General features: G+C 50.8%; 1 protein-coding gene across 1 annotated transcript; it reads right to left on the bottom strand.

Moving 5' to 3' along the window:
- Positions 1-1,525: 1,525 nt before the first annotated feature.
- Positions 1,526-18,144, bottom strand: PEX19 (peroxisomal biogenesis factor 19). The gene is made up of 8 exons (XM_082202502.1): positions 17,997-18,144; positions 14,789-14,898; positions 13,811-13,976; positions 6,635-6,720; positions 5,135-5,296; positions 3,799-3,975; positions 3,279-3,323; positions 1,526-2,693 (listed from the first exon to the last, which is right to left on the bottom strand). Exons 1-8 carry the CDS (start codon positions 18,064-18,066, stop codon positions 2,607-2,609), a joined length of 903 nt encoding a protein of 300 aa, XP_082058628.1. The 5' UTR covers positions 18,067-18,144; the 3' UTR covers positions 1,526-2,606.
- Between the last annotated feature and the right edge of the window lie 765 nt (positions 18,145-18,909).

Consider the following 18,909-nt stretch of genomic DNA (forward strand, 5'->3'; position numbering starts at 1 on the left):
GCAGAGCGGCAGCTCCTCAAGAACAATAAAAAAACAATCATTAAAATATGTCGTATTGTTTTATTATATAGTATAATATGTTGCTGTTGTTGTTCAACCACCATCACGATCCGGCTCCCCCATTTTTATTTCTAGGTTCCAGTCCTCCTTTCAAGGCTTCCAGGTTGTCTCATGTGGCAGAGAGTTCCGCAGTCCAACTCTGGGCTGCGTCAAGGAGGACTTTCTGTTATTCGCCCCGCATTCAGCTTCACAGAATATCCATGAGTTCACAGCTGTCCATGGAGACACAGCAGCCTGGCTGCTGAATCAAACGAAAAGGAGTGGGGCATCTAGTCCAGGATGCTGTTCTTACTATGGTCAACCAGAGACTTTTGGGGAGCAGGAGAAGAGCACTCTGCCTCTCTTTCAAGTCAGAACCAGCGAAGGCGGTGACAGTCCTGTGTGAGTGTCTGGAGGCAGTTGGAGGATGGATGGCCGCTAAGGGATTGAGGTTGAATCCTGACAAGACAGAAGTACTATTTTGGGGGGACAGGGGGTGGGCAGGTGTGGAGGATTCCCTGGTCCTGAATGGGGTCACTGTGCCCCTGAAGGACCAGGTGCGCAGCCTGGGAGTCATTCTGGACTCACAGCTGTCCATGGAGGCGCAGATCAATTTTGCCTCCAGGGCAGCTGTTTACCAGCTCCATCTGGTACGCAGGATGAGACCCTCCCTGCCTGCGGACTGTCTCGCCAGAGTGGTGCATGCTCTAGTTATCTCTCGCTTGGATTACTGCAATGCGTTCTACGTGGGGCTACCTTTGAAGGTGACCCGGAAACTGCAATTAATCCACAATGCTGCAGCTAGACTGGGGACTGGGGGCGGCCGCCGAGACCACATAACACCAGTCTTGAAAGACCTGCATTGGCTCCCAGTAGGTTTCCAAGCACAATTCAAAGTGTTGGAAAACTTGTCAAAATATCAACAAAATTTAAAGTTTTACAGTGCGAAGGAGGTGCCTGCTTAATATCAAGGAGCAGGGAGTTCCAGAGATTGATTCCCTGCAAGTACATAACGGTCTCAGACCTGATAATTCGCACATCATGCTTTGCAATCTGCTGGAAAGGCCTTGTTTGCTGCGCCACGAAGGGTCTTTGGGGTGGGGCTTTCTGGGTGGTGGCTCCCTGCCTGTCGAACTTCCTCCCCAAATGGCATCAGATTAGCTTCCGTGCAAGGATCATAGAACTGTAGTTGGAAGGGACCTTCAAGGGCCATCTAGCCCACTCCCCTGCCATGCAGGAATTAATGTTTTGGCATCACATCAAAATGCACTTGTGACACCTGCAACTTTTGGGAAGGATCTTAAAGAAGCGAACTACGTCCAGAATTTCCTGGACATAGCTGGCGATTTGTCAGTCGGAAGCGGTGTCCTAGGGGAACTCGCTGAAATTATTCTCACACAAAATAGGGTGTCTGGAGTAAGCCTTGACTTCTCTCTCTACACACACACACAGCGTTTCATCAAAAGAAAACGCAGGGAAGCAAAAAGAGGATCAGCTTTTCCGCCTTTATTTTTAATAATTATCCTTACACACACAGACACAAACACCCCTCCCTCTGAGGTTCTGCCCGTCTCAGGAAGGAGAGCAGACATAAACTCCAGAGCCCACCCCCCCAGTCCTGGCAGGGATGAGGACGGCATCGCCCGCCCCCCCCCCCGACTGACCTCTCCTGGCTTTCTCTCTGGCCAAGCCCAAGTTCCCGGGGGTCCAGAGATGGAGAGTCACCAAGAGAGGGGCAGTGTTAACCAGAGGGGCAGGCAGGGTTAGTATTGAAAAGTGGGGAGAGAGGGCATCCAGCAGCTGTTTGGGGCAGGGACGTTTTCAATGCCCCCATTTAAATCAGTGCTTTCTGGAAATCGCCTCGGCCAGGCATCCCCCCTGGGGCTCAGGTGGGGCCGCTGGACGCTCCCTCTTCCTCCCTGCCAGGTGCGGAGGGGATTCTGCTCCAGCGCCAACACTTCTTGCGTGGCCCAAAACCGTCACAGAACTTCGAAGGAGCGGCGCCAGCCGGCTTCCAAAAGGCAGATTCCAGGGAACCCCAGGCAAAACAAGGAGGACCTGCTGTTACTGAGAACTGTAGGCCTGGCCCGTTGGCGGGGGCTGACGCCTTCTCTGACCCCCCAGCACCCCCCTCACCTGCCTGGCTCCCTCAAGAGCCAACCAGGGGAGCAATTGACACACACACGACTGCTGAGCTCCATCTGTTAATCGGTCCAGGGCAGGGAAGGAGAGGGAAAGAAGTGGGGGTGTCTCTTGCACATCCCCCCCACACACACACCCCAGGACCCCAGAGACGGCAGCAACATGTCCATTTACATCCCTTGAGACTTTCTGAAAGCCTCTGACTTGTATCATCCTATTTGGATTTTTTCTTATAAAGTTCACCCGCACACATACGTATTAACACAGTCAGCCCAGCCCATTTTAGGCACCTGGTGATTGAAGAAAACCAAAATAAAAGGAGGTGGGGAGGGGGAGAGAGAATCAGCCCCCCCAACCCCGGACACAGTAACGCCCCTCCGGGGACCCCTCTGCCGCGTTCCTCCCGGTCCGCTCACTCTGTGGGGTCACATTATCTGGCACTGGTCTCCTCCTCCCGAACTGGCTGCGTCTGGCAGGTTCATTCCCTCCAGGTCGAAGTTCAGGCCGGGGGGCTGCAGGAGGAAGAAGATGGAGAGAAGGGGGAGATTAGCCGGGAGCCCCGCATTGCAGGGGGTTGGAATAGGTCCCTCACAACTGTAACATTCTATTGAATATTTCCTGTTGTGCCGGAGGACAGGATGTTAACCAACAAATTGCAAGAAAGGAGATTCTGACTAAACCTCAGGAAGAGCTTTCTGAGCGCAAGAGCTGTTTGGCAGAGGAATGGGCCCCATCTGAACGTTGGCGCTCCTTCGCTGGAGGTTTCCAAGCAGAGGTTTGTTGGCCACCTGCCAGGGATGCTTTCGCTGCGATTCTGGGGGGGTTGGACTAGATGGCCCTGGGGTATCCCTTCCAACCCCACCATTCTTTGATTGGTGTGCAGGAAGGAAAGGAGTGGGCAGAATTAAGAAGGGAGCTGTGGTCCAGTTACATCTGGAGGAAGGAAGGAAGGGAATGCGGGCAGGACAGGGGAGAAGGAGAGAGAGAGAGAGAGAGAGAGAGAGAGAGAGAGAGAGAGAGAGAAAGAAAGAAAGAAAGAAAGGAAGAAAGAAAGAAAGAAAGAAATGGGGTGCCATCTGCTCCCTGCCCAAACTCACCGATTCTCCCGCCAGTTCCTTGGGGGGGTGGCCGAGGTCTTGGAGCTGGAAGGCAGAGAAAACAGGCATCGGCATCAGCAAGGAAACCATGGCAGGGGGCTCAATGTCCTGCCCCCCCCCCCCAGTGTTAGGATATTGATCTTCCGTTCCACCTTAACAGATGTGTGGAATTGTTGTATGTCATATGTCTGTTTACATTCCAGCGCTGCTTGCTGGGAACTTCCGTTTGTGCATATAGCTTTTGCTTATGCTGCTTGCTTGGTCATGAAAGGGAGAAGACATGTTTTTCCTCTTGTCCTGATGTATGCCGAATAAAATGCTTGTGAATATGCTTTACACAGCCTCTCCCTGCCACTTCTGTCGTGCGTTTACTCTGCTGAAGCTCTGGGTCGCAGATTCATGCTGCACCAAGGACTGGAGTTGGGCCGGTGGGCTGGAGCCAGCTGGGGGCTTGCCAGCTGCCCCCGATTCCTTAGCAGCATCCCAACACCCAGGCCCTCTCCCCCAGCCCCCTACCCACCTGCTGCATGAGGTCCAGGACCACCTCGAAGCGGGCCTTGTGCTCCGTGTCCCCGTCGGTGGGCAGCTCAGCCTCAAACTGCTCGCAGATCCTGCCCATGATGCTGTGCTGCTCCTGGTACTTCTCAAACTGCTCCTGTGGCAGGGAGTCGCGGTGGCTCTGCAGCCACTCCGGGTACTGGGGGAGGAAAAGAAGGGAGGGTGGGCTACGCTGCTCCTACACGGACCGTAGGAAGCCGGACTTGGGCTCGTCTTCTTCAGGACTGTCTACACCAGGGGTGGGCAACCTAAGGCCCGGGGGCCAGATCCAACCCAATCGCCTTCTAAATCCAGCCTGTGGACGGTCTGGGAATCAGCGTGTTTTTACATGAGTAGAATGTGTCCTTTGATTTAAAATGCAACTCTGGGTTATGTGTGACGCAAAGGAATTTGTTCATTCCCCCCCCCAAAATATATATATATATATATAGTCTGGCCCACCACATGGTCTGGGTGATGGTGGAGCGGCCCCCTGCTGAAAAAGGTTGCTGACCCCTGGTCTACACTAAGTGGCAGCTGTGGCTCTCCAGGGTTTCAGACGGGCATCTTTCAGACAGCCACACCTGGAGAAGCACTGAACCCGGGTCCTTCTGTTTTCTCTTTATCACTGAGCGATGGCCCTTTCCACTAAACTTGAAGCAGGTTCCCAGTCCTCATTGTTCTAGTGTTGCTTTAAACACAGTATGATACAATACGATAATCTTTATTGTCATTGTCCCATACAGAACAACGATATTTGGGGGGGGGGGGAATCGACATCAGACATTCAAAACCCACAAGCCTGCTATCCCAGCTATCCCAACCTGGTTAGCCCCCTAAAAACTCTGATACCCCATAATTAAATACAATATATTCCCATAGAGACTCCTTACACTGCGTTTAAAACCAAAATCGCATTTGGGTAGAAACTGTTTCTCAGGCGGCTAGTCCTGGCCTTTCTAACCCTGGACCTTCTTCCAGAAGGCAGAAGCTGAAAGAGATCATTTCCGGGGTGAGCACTGTCCTGCGCTATCTCTGCTGCTTTCTTATGGCACCTGGAAGCGTAGATTTGATCCAAGGTGGGAAGAGGGCACCCAGTTATTCTCTCCGCAGTCTTTACCACCCTGGACAGCACTGGTTTTTCCGGGAATGTAGGGAGCAGCCTTACACCAAGTTCAGACCATGAAGCCCATCTACGCTCCTCTCCCACCCCTGCTTAGGAAGCCAGGGGCTGATCCTGGGACCTTCTGCATTCAAGGCAGCTGTTCTGCCACTGAGCCACGTCCCCGTCCCCCCCAGGGAGGGCCCTTCCGCCTTACTTTCTCCGTGATCTCCTTCAGGGAGGGGTAAAGCACATCTTTCGACAGCAGATTCTGCATGATGCTTTGCATTATGGGCAGGAGACTCCCTTCGCCGTCTCCCTCCTCCAAGCCCAGGCCTTCCATGGTCTTCGCAAGCTCCTCCTCAGAGACGCTGGAGTTCTGCGGGAGAAGGAAGGGGGGGCGGCTGCTAAGGAGGCCGGGCGAGGAAGCCAACCTCTTCACGGAAGGAAAAGGCAAGAGATGACCTACAGCCCCGCCAGCTACATTCTAAGCCCACTGCCCCATAGGACGGCTTTAAAAAAGGATCAGACAAATTCATGGAGGAAGGGAGGATCCTGCTCGGGGGGTTTCCCTTGCCAGAGAGGCGCATGCTCTGGTTATCTCCCGCTTGGACTCCTGCAATGCGCTCTCTGTGGGTTTACCATTGAAGGTGACCGGAAACTACAACTAATCCAGAATGCGGCAGCCAGACTGGGGACTGGGAGCAGCCGCCGAGACCATATAACACCAGTCTTGAAAGATCTTCATTGGCTCCCAGTACGTTTCCGAGCACAATTCAAAGTGTTGGTGCTGATCTTGAAAGCCCTAAAGCAGGCATAGGCAAACTCGGCCTCCAGATGTTTTGGGGCTACAACTCCCATCATCCCTAGCTAACAGGACCAGTGGTCAGGGATGATGGGAGTTGTAGTCCGAAAACATCTGGAGGCCGAGTTTGCCTATGCCTGCCCTAAACAGCCTCAGCCCAGTAGACCTGAAGGAGCGTCTCCACCTCCATCGTCCAGCCTGAACACTGAGGTCCAGATCCGAGGGCCTTCTGGCGGTTCCCTCCCTGCGAGAAGTAAGGTTACAGGGAACCAGGCAGAGGGCCTTCTCAGTTGTGGCGCCCACCCTATGGAATGCCCTCCCATCAGATGTCAAGGCAACAAACAACTATTTTACTTCTAAAAGACAACTGACGGCGGCCCTGTTTAGGGAAGTTTTTAATGTCTGACGCTGTATTGTTTTCAATATTCGGTTGGAAGCCGCCCAGAGTGGCTGGGGAAACTGAGCCAGATGGGTGGGGTATAAATAAATTATAATAATTATTAGTTCTCAAAAGTGCCCCAAAAGGAATCTCCCAAGTGGGACCCTGAGCACAACAGCGGCTCTGCAGTTCCCCACCACCTGTTATTCTGTGGTAGACTGCTCTTGGGCATGGAGGTTCTGCTATCACAGCAGACCTCCGCATGGCGACCCTGGCCTTCTGGATCAGGCCAGCGTCCCATCTACTCCCAGCTAACCAAATGCCCCAAGTGGAATCCCGCAAGCGGGCCCTGGGTGCAAGAGAAGCAGCAGCGCTCTCCCCGCTTGCAGTGAGGGCGGCGACTGGGATTTGTTGCTTCTCGCACCCCAAACAGGCGTTGACGAAACGGGGTCTGCAGAGTGGATCCCCTGCTGGAAACGCAGAGGAAGCATTTCGGAGAAGCCAGGGAGACAGAAAGGGGTTCAGGGGTTTACCTGGAGGTCGTCTGCATTCTTTGCCAAGCCGCTGAGCGTCTCTTTCAGGCAGGAAGTGAACTCCTGCTGGGAGCTGGAATCGCTTCCTGCAAAAAAGCAAGGGAGAAAAGTGTTTAAGAGACCCCCTGGCGAGGAAAATGCATTTGGTTTTAAAATGAAAAATATTATTTATATATTTAGACCACTTCTATACCACTTAATAAGCTTTCTTAAATATATAAATCTCTTACGTGGTGTACGAAAATCTAAAGCGACGACTAACAACTTGAACGACAAATTGTACAAAAATATAAAGCCACACACACACATTTATATATGTAAATCCTGAGAAAGTTGAAGCAGTTTTAATCTGATCTGGTGTTTCAACTTATGCAAGTTTTAAAGCACTGTCGTGATTTTTTCTTGATTTTACCATTTTATCTTTTTGGTAAATCGCTTTGAGGGTTGTCGTTTGTTTACACAATCAAGCAGTGTATAATTTTTACGAAATAAATAACCCAGCGTCAGTTCCTTCCGCTTCTGACACACCTGCCCTCTCGGCCTCTTTGCTCTCACCCAGGAGCCTGAAACAGGATGCGACCTCACCGCTCCCCCTGTCTTTATTCTGAAAGGGCACCAGAAATCCTGCAACGGGAATTTGGAGACGCCAAGGGCCTGAGACTCGCTTGAGGCAAGAAGGGGTTCCCTCAAAACATCCATGAACTGCCATGGCAAAGGTCGCAATTCTGTGCCGAGTTGCCCTGGTGCCCCCAAATCCACCCGTCGGAAAAGCTGCCTTAAGTTGGGCAACACTGGCATTCTGTTTTGTTGTTTTTTAAAATGATCTTTATTGAAAAAAGAATTTTTAAAATCACAAAGAAAAAAGAAAGACAAAATTACAGAAAAAAAGACAAAAACAAAAAACAAAAAATAAAACCATCATTTTCAAATTCTCCACTTTCTTTACCTTCTTTCCATGACCTCCTCCTCCTCCCGTCTCTTGTATCTTGGTTGATAATTGTCACAGCAAATCCTTTCCATAATTCATAATATTCTGTCAATACATTACCTTGCTCTATTTTTCATCTTATCTTATATTAAAGCTTAAAACTTAAAATATAAATCTTATTTATACCAGCTTCTCATAACCACTACCTTTTCGCCTAATTCTTTAAACATTCTTACAAGAGCCTAGTAAATCCATTTCAACATTTTTGCAACTTTCATAAAAACATTTCTGACGATAAAGAAATAAGAGAATAAAAACAATCCAATCTTCTTCCAGCGTCCCCTCCCCCCGGTCCCGGGATTATCAGTCCTTTTTGTCCCATTTGTCTGGCCCATTCAACCTGGTGATCTTATATCCGAGGCCATCAAATCTCTTCCATGTCCCTTCCGCAGTTCTTCTTCATATTTTCCTTTCACTCATGGGAACTCCAGCTTGATAGTGTTTTTGACCCTTTTCGACAGATCAGTCCCTTTCTCATAGTCCAGACTAAGCTCCATGTGGTATTTAAAACCTGTTTCAAGTAGTAAACATGTTTCAAATTCCCTCCAAGATAAATCCCATCAGCTCCACTACCTGTTCAAAGGTTCTGGCCGCATTAGTCATAAAATCCATCTTCTGACTTAACTGATCCAATAGGGCACTTATTTTGCAGAAAGCACCCAACAGTGTTTCTGAAGGCATTGTCCTACAAGGTCACGAATTCTTTCCCACAGTTGTAATCAGTGACAGCTGCAAGTTTCCAAAGTTTAGTTACAATCTCACAGTTCCCCTCTAGGGGGAAGACTTCTGGTAGTTCTTTTCCTTAGAAACAATAACAACACAGTTTCTTTATTAAGATATTTTGTCCATATTTGTTCTTTTAAAAGACGAAAGGAAACAATGGAGTCACAATGTTTCTCTTCTTTTAACTATCTGTCAAGACATTTGTTTCTGGTCAATGAGCTTCAATCATCAAATCTGACACCCCACTCCAGGGTCAGGACGATGGAAAAATTACTTTACTTTAACTTCACTTCTGCAGGTTTAAACGGCTCAGGAAAAAAACCCCTTCTTCTTCTGCTACCGAAGAGGGGTTCAGCGATTTAAAATGATGAAAGTCGATCCTTTAAAAATAATTTTGGAGGCTCTAGTTTGTATTGTCTTTGCTTTGTTCTAACTACAAAGAAACGGAAGGGTGACTTCCTGTTTATCCTTCCCGTTTCAGTACCAAATTAGGGTTCGTTTTAAAGTCCAAATTCCTTCTTATTTCTCCAATTCTTATCTGAAGCCCAAATATTTACTGTTCCAGTACTCACGGTTGGTTATTTTAAATGCCAAATTGTCCCAGAAAAAAGGCAGCGCTCTCCGGCAACGGCTATGCGGCTTCACTCCACAGAAAAAGCAGTAAACTCACAGCACCGCGCCACTTCCCCCTCTTCACTTCGGAGCCCGTTTCTGGGTTCCTTCGTGGGTTGGGGGGTGCTAAAGGTGCCCGCCGAGTCCCACGGTCGCAGGATTCATCCGCCTGTGATTTCCAGAAGGGTCCCCACTACGCCGCAGCGGAAAAGACCCGTTTCTTGCGGAGCTAGTCCCTCCGGTTCAGAGGGAGTCTGCCATTGCCGGTGGCGCCACCCCGGAAGTCACAACACTGGTATTCTGACTCAAGTTCAGGAAGAACTTTCCAGGGGTAAGAGCCATTGGATAGAGGAGCAGACAACCTTGGAAGGTTGTGGGCGAGATCTCTTTCAGAGGCTGGATGGGCATCGTGCCAGGGAACCTTTAGCTGTGATTCCAACTGTAAAGGTAAAGGGATCCCTGACCATTAGGTCCAGTCGTGGCCGACTCTGGGGTTGTGGCGCTCATCTCGCTTTATTGGCCGAGGGAGCCAGCGTACAGCTTCCGGGTCATGTGGCCAGCATGACTAAGCCGTTTCTGGTGAACCAGAGCAGCGCACGGAAACGCCGTTTACCTTCCCGCCGGAGTGGTACCTATTTATCTACTTTGACGTGCTTTCGAACTGCTTGGTTGGCAGGAGCAGGGACCGAGCAACGGGAGCTCACCCTGTCGTGGGGATTTGAACCACCAACCTTCTGATCGGCAAGTCCTGGGCTCTGTGGTTTAACCCACAGCGCCACCCGCGTCCCCACATACAGTTCTGCAATTCTACGTGTAGCAACAACAACAGCAGTTCTCCTGGCCAAATTCTGTGCGACTGCCATAAAACTTAGGGAACAAGCTGTACTACCAAAATGATTAAGGTTTTAAATGACAATTTTAGGTTCTATTTTAGTGATCAAGATTTAATGTATATTTTTAACTGCCACTATATCCGAATTGTCTCTGTTATTATGTTGTTGTTGTTTAGTCGTTTAGTCGTGTCCAACTCTTTGTGATCGCATGAACCAGAGCACGCCAGGCACTTCTGTCTTCCACTGCCTCCCGCAGTTTGGTCAAACTCATGCTGGTAGCTTCGAGAACACTGTCCCACCATCTCATCCTCCGGCGTCCCCTTCTCCTTGTGCCCTCCATCTTTCCCAACATCAGGGTCTTTTCCAGGGAGTCTTCTCTTCTCATGAGGTGGCCAAAGTCTTGGAGCCTCAGCTTCAGGATCTGTCCTTCCAGTGAGCACTCAGGGCTGATTTCCTTCAGAATGGAGAGGTTGGATCTTCTTGCAGTCCATGGGACTCTCAAGAGTCTCCTCCAGCACCAGAATTCAAAAGCATCCATTCTTCGGCGATCAGCCTTCTTTATGGTCCAGCTCTCACTTCCATACATCACTACTGGGAAAACCATGGCTTTAACTATACGGACCTTTGTCAACAAGGTGATGTCTCTGCTTTTTAAGATGTTGTCTAGATTTGTCATTGCTTTTCTCCCAAGGAGCAGGCATCTTTTAATTTCGTGACTGCTTTCACCATCTGCAGTGATCATGGAGCCCAAGAAAGTAAAATCTCTCACTGCCTCCATTTCTTCCCCTTCTATTTGCCAGGAGGTGATGGGCCCAGTGGCCATGATCTTCGTTTTTTTGATGTTGAGCTTCAGACCATATTTTGCACTCTCCTCTTTCACCCTCATTAAAAGGTTCTTTAATTCCTCTTCACTTTCTGCCATCAAGGTTGTGTCATCTGCATATCTGAGGTTGTTGATATTTCTTCCGGCGATCTTAATTCCATCTTGGGATTCATCCAGCCCAGCCTTTCGCATGATGAATTCTGCATGTAAGTTAAATAAGCAGGGAGACAATATACAGCCTTGTCGTACTCCTTTCCCAATTTTGAACCAATCAGTTGTTCCATATCCAGTTCTAACTGTAGCTTCTTGTCCCACATAGAGATTTCGCAGGAGACAGAGGAGGTGATCAGGCACTCCCATTTCTTTAAGTCTCTGTTATACCCAACTGCAATTCAATGTATTCCTGATGTTTTTTATGATTTTCCTGATATTGTAAGTGAGCCAGAACTGGTCTGTGGCCGTAATAATAAAATTCATTCATTCATTCAAATTCAGCTCTCCTTCATTGGAGGTTTTTAAGCAGAAGTTGGAAGCCCACACAGCATTTTCACTAGTTTGAACTCACGCAGCTGAGTCTGCGGTTAAAAAATGCGTGGATCTCTTTGGGGCATCCGGGCATTTTTAACTAACCAGTGGGAGTCAGGGTGTGTGTGTGTGTGTGTGTTTGGAAGAGCATTCTTTTCAAAGAGCCCCTTTCAAATTGTCAGTTTTAACACATATTTTTTATTTAAGTAACAGCATAGCGGTACTGTCAGGGGTTCAGAAGCAGAGACGCAGAGAAGGGTGGAAACAGAGAGCGAGGGGGAGGAAGCCGAAGGGAGAATGAGTGATGATGACGACCCGAGATCTCCAAGCCTAAGCAGTGAGTCAGAGGACTCCCAAAAGGGAGCCCCAGTGAGCAGAGCAAGGGGGGGATCCGGGGGGACACCCCAGGAGGAAGGGAACAGAGGAGATTCAGAGAGCAGCAGCTGGAAGTCGGGACCCACGCTCATAACTGAGGGCGGCAGCAGCTGGAAGTCGGGACCCACGCTCAAGACTGAGAGCAGCAGGGAGGAAGGTAGCCAGGCATCGGGTTCCGGAGGCTGTCAGCAGGAGGGAGGGCACGAGTCAGGGGTGGTCACGCCCTCCTCAGAGAGCGAGGCAACGGTTAAGAGGAAAGTAGAGAGTTGGGCGCGCGCGCCAAGTTCAAATGCAGCGGAAGCTGGAGCAGTAAGCAGCCCGGAGAGTGAGCCAGGTCCTAAAGCCCGCCGCAAGGAGGCAGAAGGATCAGGGGGGTCAGCGTCAGAGGAGAGTAGAAGGGAGGAGGCCCAGGGGGGCAGAAGGACCCAGAGACGTAGGGAGAGGCGAAGGAGGTGGAGCAAGGCTAGGGTATTAAGCTGGTGTGCAAGAGGCGGGGACTCAGACGGGTCTTCGCCGACCTAGAGCAGAAGGTGTAGAGCTGCACGCTGCAGTTCGGAAATGAAACCTGTAACTCAATAAAGACTCTTTTAAAGTGGACGCTGTGTGGCGTGGTCCTATGTGAGCTGGGACCTGGTAGCAGCTCTGACAGGTACGATCTCTTGATTGATGTAGAGCAGCATGAAAGGTGCTGGGTCTAATGTTCAGATGGAGGCCCCTTAGCTTTGCTTCATAAATGTGTGTGATGCTTAGGGTGGGTGGGAAAGCACCCCCGCATTTATTTTGAGAAGCGGGGAAGTCTTCGTTTTGAGAAGGACGGGGTGTCAGTGTGGGCCGCTGTCCTCCGGAGACAGCGGTACTGTACAACATTTTGGGATGTCGTCTCATGGAACTGTGGAGTTGGAAGGGACCTCCACAGGTCATCTAGTCCAGCCCCCACCAATGCAGGAATTTCAGCTCAAGCATCCAGGACTGATGGCCGTCCGACCTCTGCTTAAAAAACTCCAAGGAAGGAGAGCCCGCAACCTCCGGAGGGAGACCCTTCCACTGTTGAGCATCTCTTACTGTCAGAAAGTTCTTCCTGATGTTGAGTCAGAATCTACTTTCTTGTAACTTGAAGCCATGTGTGCGAGTCCTACCCTCCAGAGCAGGAGAAAACAAGCATCTTCCCTCCTCCATGTGACAGCCCTTAAGATACCTGTTCTCCAGGCTAAGCTGTCAGGAGCTTGCCCTACACTTGAGTAGGACCCTGGCAGAGACACATGCCCGACTAGCATGTTCTCTACCTCCTGGTCAATCGTTCAGGAGCTTCAAAATCTTTCTTCAGCCTGAACATCACAGCAACCGATGCCAACCGACACCGGCACACTTAGGGATCCGCAGAGTTTGCGCATTTTGCATAACAGACCTCAGCAACTCAGCATTTTGGCTAATCTACTTTATTTACATATAAACACACATGGAGCACTGCAACATGGCTCCTCTCTCTCTAGCATCAGACAGCAAAGAGGAAAAGAGCAAAGGACAATAGTCCCACTTCACGGAACACAGTAAAACAAATATCCTGTCTCCATCACTTCCCACTCTGTGGAGTCAAAACATATACCGTCATGTGATAGATAAAAATCCCATGACTGCAATCACGGAGCAGGGAGTCTAACAGACCCTTGACCATCTCAGTCACCCTCCTCTGCACACGCCCCATCTTTTCAATATCCTCCTCCAACGGAGGTGCCCAGAACTGGACACTGGACTCCAGGAGGGGTCTGACCAAGGCAGAATAGAGTGGGACTATCACTTCCCTTGGGACGCGGGTGGCGCTGTGAGTTAAACCACAGAGCCTAGGACTTGCCGATCAGAAGGTCGGCGGTTCAAATCCTTGCAATGACGGGGTGAGCTCCCGCTGCTCGGTCCCAGCTCCTGCCCACCTAGCAGTTCGAAAGCACGTCAAAGTGCAAGTAGATAAATAGGTGCCTCTCTGGTGGGAAGGTAAACGGCGTTTCCATGCGCTGCTCTGGTTCGCCAGAAGTGGCTTAGTCATGCTGGCCACATGCTGTACGCCGGCTCCCTCGGCCAGTAAAGCGAGATGAGCGCCACAACCCCAGAGTCGGCCACGACTGGACCTAATGGTCAGGGGTCCCTTTACCTTTTTATCCCTTCCCTTGATCTGGGCACTAGACTCTTCTCTTTCTAGCAACGCCCAGCTGGAGGGAGCAAGTTCAGACCCTGCCTGGCTTTCCGCTAAGAAGACGGGTGGAGAAAGAGGATCTCAAGAAGCTCCCCAAAAGCAACTCGCTCACCGACTCTGCCTGCTGCTTCGGAGAGCTTCTGGAACTGCTCCACCAGGTGGGGTTCCTCCTCGGCCAACTCCTTCATGGCCTTCTCAAACTCCGCCGTGGCCTGGGAGGCCAGTTCGCTATCAAAGAGGTCCTGGAAGAACTTCTCCTGCGAGGCAAAGAGGGAATCCTGGGAAGAGAAAAGGTGAAATGGGTGAGGCGAGACGGGGGGCTCAGCACCCCCTGGATTTAAGCAGAGGGGAAGCCCTGAGTCTTGCCACTGACCCACACAAATAGCCCACAAAACATTTGCCTAGGCAGCTGGCGAAGTCCAGGGCCAAAAGGAAAATAAATCCATCGGTTCCTAAGAACTTTCCTGTCCACTCGCCTGGAAACAAAACTCACTCGCCAGAGGAGAGCAAGGCCGGGAGCTATTTAGGGGCTGAAATCAGCGCCACACTCGGCCCTCTCCGACATCTGCACAAGTTCTTGTGCGGCCTAATGGGCCCATTTTACAGAGCGGGAACTGCAAATGGTTCTCAAGATCAAGAACAGGGATAGGCAAACTAAGGCCCGGGGGCCGGATCCGGCCCAATCGCCTTCTAAATCGGCCCGCAGATGGTCCAGGAATCAGCATGTTTTTACATGAGTAAAATGTGTGCTTTTATTTAAAATGCATCTCTGGGTTATTTGTGGAACATAGGAATTTGTTCATTCCCCCCTTCAAAATATAGTCCGGCCCCCCACAAGCTCTGAGGGACAGTGGACTGGCCCCCTGCTGAAAAAGTTTGCTGACCCCTGATCAAGAAGCTGTAGGCTGTTTCAGCAACGGGGAGAAGAAGCAACAGGCAGTCAGAGGTCCTGTCCCTGTGCGACCCTCGACCCCTGCCAAGCCAAGACCCCCCAAGGTCCGTCTCCTTGGGAGCAAGGGGCTGCCCTCTCTCCCCCAGCTGCCCCACACATCCCCACATTCCCAGGGGGCGCTCAGGTCGCCTGCCCTACCTTGGCAGCATCTCCAGGCGATTTCTCAGAGACGCTGGCGTCCCCGACGGAGGCAGTTGAAGGGGGCGGTGATGGGACTGGCTTGGCCTTGTCAAAGTCATCGAGGGCACCTAGAGGGGGGGGGGGAGAGAAAGAAGAGTGATGATGCAAGGCGGGGGGGGGCATTATTGAAACAGCTGCCCCCACATGAGGGAGCAGACGTGAGCAGGTACGCATCTCCCCTAAATCCAGAAGGCAAGAGAAGGGTTTCTTTGCTGGGGGGCCCAGGGTGGAATTTCCCCAAGGAAAAGGCACCTTCTGGGGGCTTCCCAGCACACAGTGGTGCAGGAAGACCCCCCCCCCCACCCTGGTGTTTCCCAAAGGGGGCGATATCACTCCCGGGGGGGGACGCTGTAATGATCCAGGGGGCGGGAGAAGCAATTGGGGGGGCGTTGAATAAAAATAAGGGAGCGGTGGAAGAATAAAATTTTGAACAACCGTTATACGCATTTCATCTGTTGCATAATGATGCTGACTGATGAAACATGAAGTCACCGTGATTATTTTCCAAATAAACACACAAAATGCAAGTTATAACCGATCAGTCCGCCGAATGTTGCCACGTTTTGATAAATAATGTTATGACTTCAAGCTCCAAGGTGCCTTATTTACAACATCTTTCTTTACTATTTTTATTTTCTTATTTTTAATTTTTTATTTATTTATTTTTGTTTTATTTTATATTTATTTATTTATTTTATTTATTTATTTTAATTTTATTTTATTTTTATTTTGCAGGACGTAGGGTGGAAATATAGATACATAAAAGAACGCAGATTTGTCACTGCTGCATTTCTCTCTTCACTTAAAATAGGCAAATTTAATGGCCAAATCCGCTTCCGATCTGCTCCTGAATCCGCCCAGATCCTGCGCAGAGTCTCCTTTCCAGACTCCAGCTGGGAAGGGAGGAGCGAGTGCGAGGAGGCGTTGTGGGAAGAGGGGACACGGAGGCCAGGATCCTGCCCCTATTGAGCTCCAGGCAGATCCTGGCTCCAGTTTGCCTAAGCCAAAGCGGGTTTTTTAAAAGGACGGAAAGCCCAAGCGTTAAATCTGGCAGGGCTGCGAAATGACAGAAAATCTGCAATGATCCTCTCCGACACACTAAAGTCCTTGTGAAAGGAGATAAAAGTTCAAAGCAGTGATGCAACTGAGAGATCCACCTCCAGACTCTTGCCTCACCCAAGAGGAACACGCTGCCAGCGTTGCGTTGAGCAACAACAACAATCCCTGCGGAATAGGGGCGCTGGATGAGGTCCTGGGAGAGGCCCGGGTTCAAATCCTGCCACTCCGCCAGGGAGGAGTGTGACCGCTGCCTTTCAAGCTCACAAGGTTGTCGTGGGGATTAAAGTGGGGGGCCAACGCACACCACCTTGGGGAAAAGGTGGGTCAAAATGTGCCCCACAGCAAAACGCGCATCGCATTCTTAGTTTTTTGCTATTTATGTATTGATTCATAAAATCGATATACCACTGACGGTGTTAAAAAAAAATAATCCTCATAAAGAGCAAAACAATAAAGTTATCGGGGAAAACAGTTAAAGGCAACTGTTGGAAACATTCAAAAAATAATTAAAATCAACAATCAGCTAAAAATTAAGACACATGTACCGACGAAAGAAGACTGGAGGATGAAACTGATGGACTATGCAGAACTAGATAAACTAACAGGAAGAATTCGGAAACCGGCAGGACCAGAGATTCACAGAAGACTGGCATAAATTTACGGACTATCTGAAAAGTAGTTGTGATGACCAAATTACATTTGTAGGTTTACAGGAAGTTTTGTAAGATTAATAATTGGAATTATTGCTTTATTGAATGAAAAAGATGATGTTAGTTATGATAATTAAGGCAATATGAATTTAAGAAATGAAGAACAAATTATAAAAATGGAAGATCATCAGAGGTGCTGATGGAAGTCCAAAAAAATTGTATAAGAGATGAAATTTTGTGCAATTAATATGTTTGAAAATTATATATATATATAAATAAGACACATGTAAACATTCTGCATATCTGGACAGTCTTGTTTAAACAAAAATGTTTTTAGCAGGCGCTGTAAAGAGCACAGCGAAGGCCCCGTCAAGAGGCAGGGAGTTCCACAGGGTGGGTGCCAACACACTCAGATGCTGGGTTCTTACGGATGCAGAATGGGTGCCGTACGGCACCTGCGCCAGTGCCAGCTCTGCAGATGGTGTTGATTGGGCAGAGTGGGCGTATATGGCGTAAGATGATCTCTGGTCCCGAGCTGTTAAGGGCTTATATTGTAATATCCTGAATTTGTCATGGCAGCAAGAAAGGGCAAACACAAAGTCGTGAGTGCCAGGTGCGAATGAGCCCCCAGGCCGGAGGGTCACCTGCTGCCCCAGAGGAGCCCGAGGGCAGCCTCACCCCCCCCTGCGCCAGCCCATGCAGAAACCCCAGAAGTGTGGAGTCGCAAGGGACCCCCAAAGGTCATCCAGCCCAACCCCCTGCAATCTCAGCTAAATCCTCCATGGCAGAGGGGCATCCAACCTCTGCTTAAAAATCCCCAGGGGGAGTGAATCATGTGGGGATGGGGAGGGGGGCACTGTGCCCAGCGATGGGGGTCTCTGTCCACTCAGCCAAGGGGGCATTTATTTTAATTTGGGGAGGTGGGGCAGAGTTTCGACTCTTCCTGCTGGGACACGTTATGAGAGACCTTCCCACGTGCACACACACATATACAGGCTTCTAAGCAGGGAGGGGGGAGAGAAATAAGCAGTGTATGGGGCAGCCCCCCTTAGGGAGAAAATGTGGGGAGAGTCTCTTGAAAGGCCCCCGCAGGCGTGAACAGGGGAGGCGTGGGGGTGGGAGTCAAGCCCCGTGTCAGATCCTTTGGGGGGAAGGTGGGGGATGGAGGGGGGAGCCTCTCCCCCCACCTGCCCCCCAACCAGCCGGGGAGGCCTGGCAGGGGGCGGCCCCAAGGTCAAGGTCCTTTGCGGGGAGGCTCTCTGTTTCCCTGCCCCCCCGCGGGGTGGGGCAGACCCAGACCCTTCTCGCCCCGCGGCCTGACACGCGTGTCGCGACCCTGATCGTGTGAACGGGGGTGGGCAGAGGGCAGTTTCGGGGCGGGGCTTGGGTTTGCGTGGGACTCGGAGGGGGTCCCCCTCCGCCCCCCACCCCCACCCCGGGGTCTCCCCCTTCCTTACTCTCGAGGAGCTCCTCCAGCTCCGCGTCCTGCGGCTGCGGCTGCTGCTCTTGCGGGGCGGGCGCCGCCATGTCTGCCGGGAGGGAGGCGGGGAAGCCGGGCAGGGAAGCGCCTGCGAAGCCTCCTCCTCCCCGGGCGGAGCCAGCCGGAGCCTCGCCTCCCCTTCCGCTCCTCCGCCGCCGCAGCTCCGCCCTCCGGGATCGGGGCCCGTCCGCTTCTCCGCGGAGCCCAATGGGTCTACTCGGAGCAGGGCTCAGCTTGCGGCTTCTCGTTGCGAACCTGCTGCAGGAATTTGTGCATAGGGTTTTTTTGGGGGTGTTTACCCCTCCAGCAGATCTCATGCACATGCAGCCCACTAACAGAATCAGCACAATCACTTTTGTGACTTTTGTGACTTGTCCCCACAAAACACTTCGTCACAGTTTCTTCCTGCCTATTCAAAGGGCCTCTGCTGCACAATACCAAATGTAAGAATTCACTGATCGATGGATCTCTGTACTGGCTCACTGGGAAAACTTCAGAAATCCCTATAGACCTGTGAGCTCAGCTATGCAGCAACTCAGCAGCCCCTCTGCCTGAGGGATAATCCCTGGCCTCCTGATACCTGAGTGCCAGACAGGTAGCCAGTCCAGAAATACCAAACCCAGATGGAGACAAAAGGGTGGGATGAACTGGGCTGGGAAACAGGGAAATGTAAAGATCTTTTTTGTTCCACTTGATGGGTGTTTGGTGGAGGGAGAGGGGAACCATGGGGCCAGGATGATCACATTACGGCCACCAGACCTCCCCTTTCTTTCCTGATGTAACCGTGATGTACGAGTGATGTAGTTTGGGGGGGGTGTAACATGGGGATTAAAGGGACCCCTGACCATTAGGTCCAGTCGTGACCCACTCTGGGGTTGCGGTGCTCATCT

Source organism: Podarcis vaucheri (assembly GCF_965113315.1).
Source record: "Podarcis vaucheri genome assembly, chromosome: 16".
In the NCBI taxonomy this organism is placed as follows: domain Eukaryota; kingdom Metazoa; phylum Chordata; class Lepidosauria; order Squamata; family Lacertidae; genus Podarcis; species Podarcis vaucheri.

What these genes read in the sequence shown, in the direction of transcription:
- PEX19 (XM_082202502.1), bottom strand. Translation starts at nt 18,066, where the DNA reads ATGGCGGCGCCCGCCCCGCAAGAGCAGCAGCCGCAGCCGCAGGACGCG. An exon ending in TCCTGGACCTCATGCAGCAG is followed by an intron (nt 3,324 to 3,798) that starts GTGGGTAGGGGG and finishes TCTGCCTTCCAG; the next exon opens with CTCCAAGACCTCGGCCACCC. An exon ending in AGGAACTGGCGGGAGAATCG is followed by an intron (nt 2,694 to 3,278) that starts GTGAGTTTGGGC and finishes TTCCTCCTGCAG; the next exon opens with CCCCCCGGCCTGAACTTCGA.